The sequence below is a fragment of the Lucilia cuprina genome, chromosome 2 (genome assembly GCF_022045245.1).
Source record: "Lucilia cuprina isolate Lc7/37 chromosome 2, ASM2204524v1, whole genome shotgun sequence".
In the NCBI taxonomy this organism is placed as follows: Eukaryota; Metazoa; Arthropoda; class Insecta; order Diptera; family Calliphoridae; genus Lucilia; species Lucilia cuprina.
The window spans coordinates 65,154,439-65,157,509 of NC_060950.1; the positions used below are offsets into that span (position 1 = coordinate 65,154,439).

General features: G+C 34.4%; 1 protein-coding gene across 1 annotated transcript in view; it reads right to left on the bottom strand.

Annotated features, from left to right (window-relative positions):
• Window positions 1-254: 254 nt before the first annotated feature.
• Window positions 255-3,071, bottom strand: part of LOC111682922 — a 23,333-nt gene continuing 20,516 nt past the window's right edge. Inside the window, exons 4-7 of the mRNA XM_046956064.1 lie at window positions 2,202-2,446; window positions 1,934-2,051; window positions 975-1,867; window positions 255-892 (exon numbers count right to left, since the gene is read on the bottom strand). Of these exons, the coding sequence (XP_046812020.1) occupies window positions 396-892; window positions 975-1,867; window positions 1,934-2,051; window positions 2,202-2,446 (1,753 nt within the window). The 3' untranslated portion in view covers window positions 255-395. The remainder of the gene's footprint in view (window positions 893-974; window positions 1,868-1,933; window positions 2,052-2,201; window positions 2,447-3,071) is intronic.

Consider the following 3,071-nt stretch of genomic DNA (forward strand, 5'->3'; position numbering starts at 1 on the left):
TAGTTAGTTAGTTAGTTAGTTAGTTAGTTAGTTAGTTAGTTAGTTTGTTAGTTAGTTAATTAGTTAGTTAGGTAGTTAATTAGTTAGTTAGTTAGTCTAGTCTTTGTCTATCTAACTCTTTCTTATACCTTAATGGATGCATTCCTCAACTTAGCAAAGATCGCTTTAAGAACCTTAATTAAATAACGGTCTTAAGGTTCTAAAAGATCGCTTTAAGAACCTTAAATAACGCGGACCGGGTATGTTTTTTAAATATTTATTTAAAAAAAAATTCTCCGAATATACAATTACAAAGAAAATCAAATTAAAATTTGATTATAAAAAAATAAAATATAAAATACAATATCTTGTTGCACAATAAATATAATTTGTAAAATAGCTTAACTCTAATTAAATTAAATATGAGCAACCTTATGTGATGTGTGAGAAATTTGTGGCACTTGTAAATATTTGGAATTCTGTGGTGGTATTATTAAATGTGAGACATGATGTGTGGTGGGTGTTGTTAAGTGATTTGAAGGATGCTGCTGTTGTTGCTGCTGTTGGTGATGGTGGTGATGATGATGCTGATGATGTGAGCCCTGATGATGTTGCGGATGTTGCTGTTGAGTATGATGTTGTTGTTGATGATGATGATGTTGCTGGTGATGCTGTTGTTGTTGTTGCTGGTGATGATGTGGATACATGTTCGATGTATTAAGATGATTTTGCTGATGTAAAGCTGTGGGATAACGTATCTCATCGTATAAATGAGAATCCATGCTGCCTTTACGAGATTTAGGTGTAACCATCGAATATAAAGATTCTTTGCGTGCATAGGCATATGGTGTGGGTGTAGGTGTTTGCGAGGTTAAAGAGGATGTATTACTGGGTGAATCATACAAGTCGGGTCCTAAAAAGAAAAACAAGTGAAAAATTGGCATTAATATACAATTTCACTTAAGAAATTTTCAATTAATTAGACACTTACATACCCTCGATTTTATTGCGTACCATTTGTGTAAAGGCCGGCAAATCGGGCAAAGGTTTAAGAAAACTTTTATTTAAAGTACCACCGCCTCCCAGACCACTGCCACCCATTTCTTTCAAATGCTGTTCATTTGTATGAGGCGGTAGGGGTGGAGGTGTTATAACTATGGGAGCATTTACCCCCGGCACTAGGCTAACATTACGTGCTGCCAAGGCAGCCTCTACTTGGGCCTTCTGCAAGTGATATCTACGATAAACATATAGGAAACCTATACCTATAGCCACCATAATAATCAGCAATATCACCAGCAGAGTGGTAAGCACACTATTCTCGTGATCAGCAGTATGATTCTCGGTGGATTTGAAAGTTTCTTCTTTACTCTGGCTGCCACCATGAATGCCAAATCCTGCCAAATTTATCTTCTCTTCCTGCGTCAAATTATGATGTGGCTGTGTACCTGATGGCCAATTGGTTATAACATGTATTACTTCGGGAGTTTTAGCAGCACCATGTAAATTTTCCAATAACCCTGAACCCTGTTGATGAACAATAATCTTAGGTGTATGAGGAGGTTCTTCCTGCTTTATCACTATTACCTCGGGTATCGTTTTGACCGTGGTCAATTCTAAAATCTGGGGTGGTAATGCCAAATTTATATTTTCTGTTGTAGAGGTGGCTATGGTTACTATATTTTTAGCTATACGATCCAAATTATGAGTGATATTGACAATGGTTGAATTAAGCGTAGCTATCATGACATGTGTAGCATTTGGTGCAATGGTGGGTTCCAGCGGATTATCACAGGCACCCGTCTGAGGATGACACAGTTTGTTGTCACACTCACAGGCTTTGCGGCACATAACGCCATGAGTACCCATGGGACAAGGTTGTTCACAACTGATGAAACAAAGTTGGAAATCAAAAGAAGAATACATATTGAAACCTTTGCTTTTTAAAACTTACAATTCCCCTGTCCATCCTATGGTGCAATGACATATGCCCGATTTATTATCACAAGCGGCACCATTATGACACAGACACTGATTTTTACACTCCAGACCCCAATGATCGTGATCGCAACCTTAAAAAGAAAAATTTTACTTAAAAGTTTCTTTATAAAGATAACAAATTCTTTTAATTAACACTTTTGAAATCGCTGATCATAAGATCATCATCAACAAATATAGATCGTTTACGTTTTGTCGAATTTTATCGAAAAAAATGTACTTACGTTGCGTACAGTGCTTGCCCATATAACCAGGTTCACAACTACACTCATCGGGTTTTAAACAATAGCCGCGACCACAACCACCTCTACAAACCGGTTTACAAACCGTATCATTGATCGATATGTTGCCTTCATATCCAGAGCAACAGAAACGTATGGTGCGTGTCTTGGTTATATTCTGTAAAAAATACAAAAACCAACAAAAATTAAAATAAACGATCACATTTAATATATAGCCTAAAAGTAGACTAACAATATTTAAATTTTATTATGATCTCTAATAAAACTTCGTGTATTTAAAGATTTCATGGGAATTTAAAAATATTTTGTGATAATTTCTTTTACTTCTTTCAACATTTTTCTTTTTTAAATATATATGTAGTTTTGATCATTCTCTTCAAGAGATCACAGAATTTCCATTGTATGATCACTTTTTCCGTCTCACGTATTCTTTGTCATCATTATTAATGTACCAGAGTTATTATTATTCTGCTACTGATGAATATTTTTATTGTGGGTAATTGCTGCATAAATTAATAAGCAGGAAATTTCAATGAAGTTGTAATCATCTGATTTTATATATTTATTTTCTGTATTAAATTCTTTTTGTAAATTATTTGTGCGTGTATATTTCTTGTAACAAAGAAAAAACAATGAAAAAATTTAAATTGTTAATGTTTGAGTAATGTTTTGTAGAATAGGTCAACAGCACTACAATTGAAGAATAACATTCCTTTGCATTAGTTTGGATTTAGATTTTGAATATTGTTCAGTTCTAGTTCAGTTCTAGTTCAGTTCAAGTTCAGTTCTAGTTCAGTTCTAGTTCAGTTCTAGTTCAGTTCTAGTTCAGTTCTAGTTCAGTTCTAGTTCAGT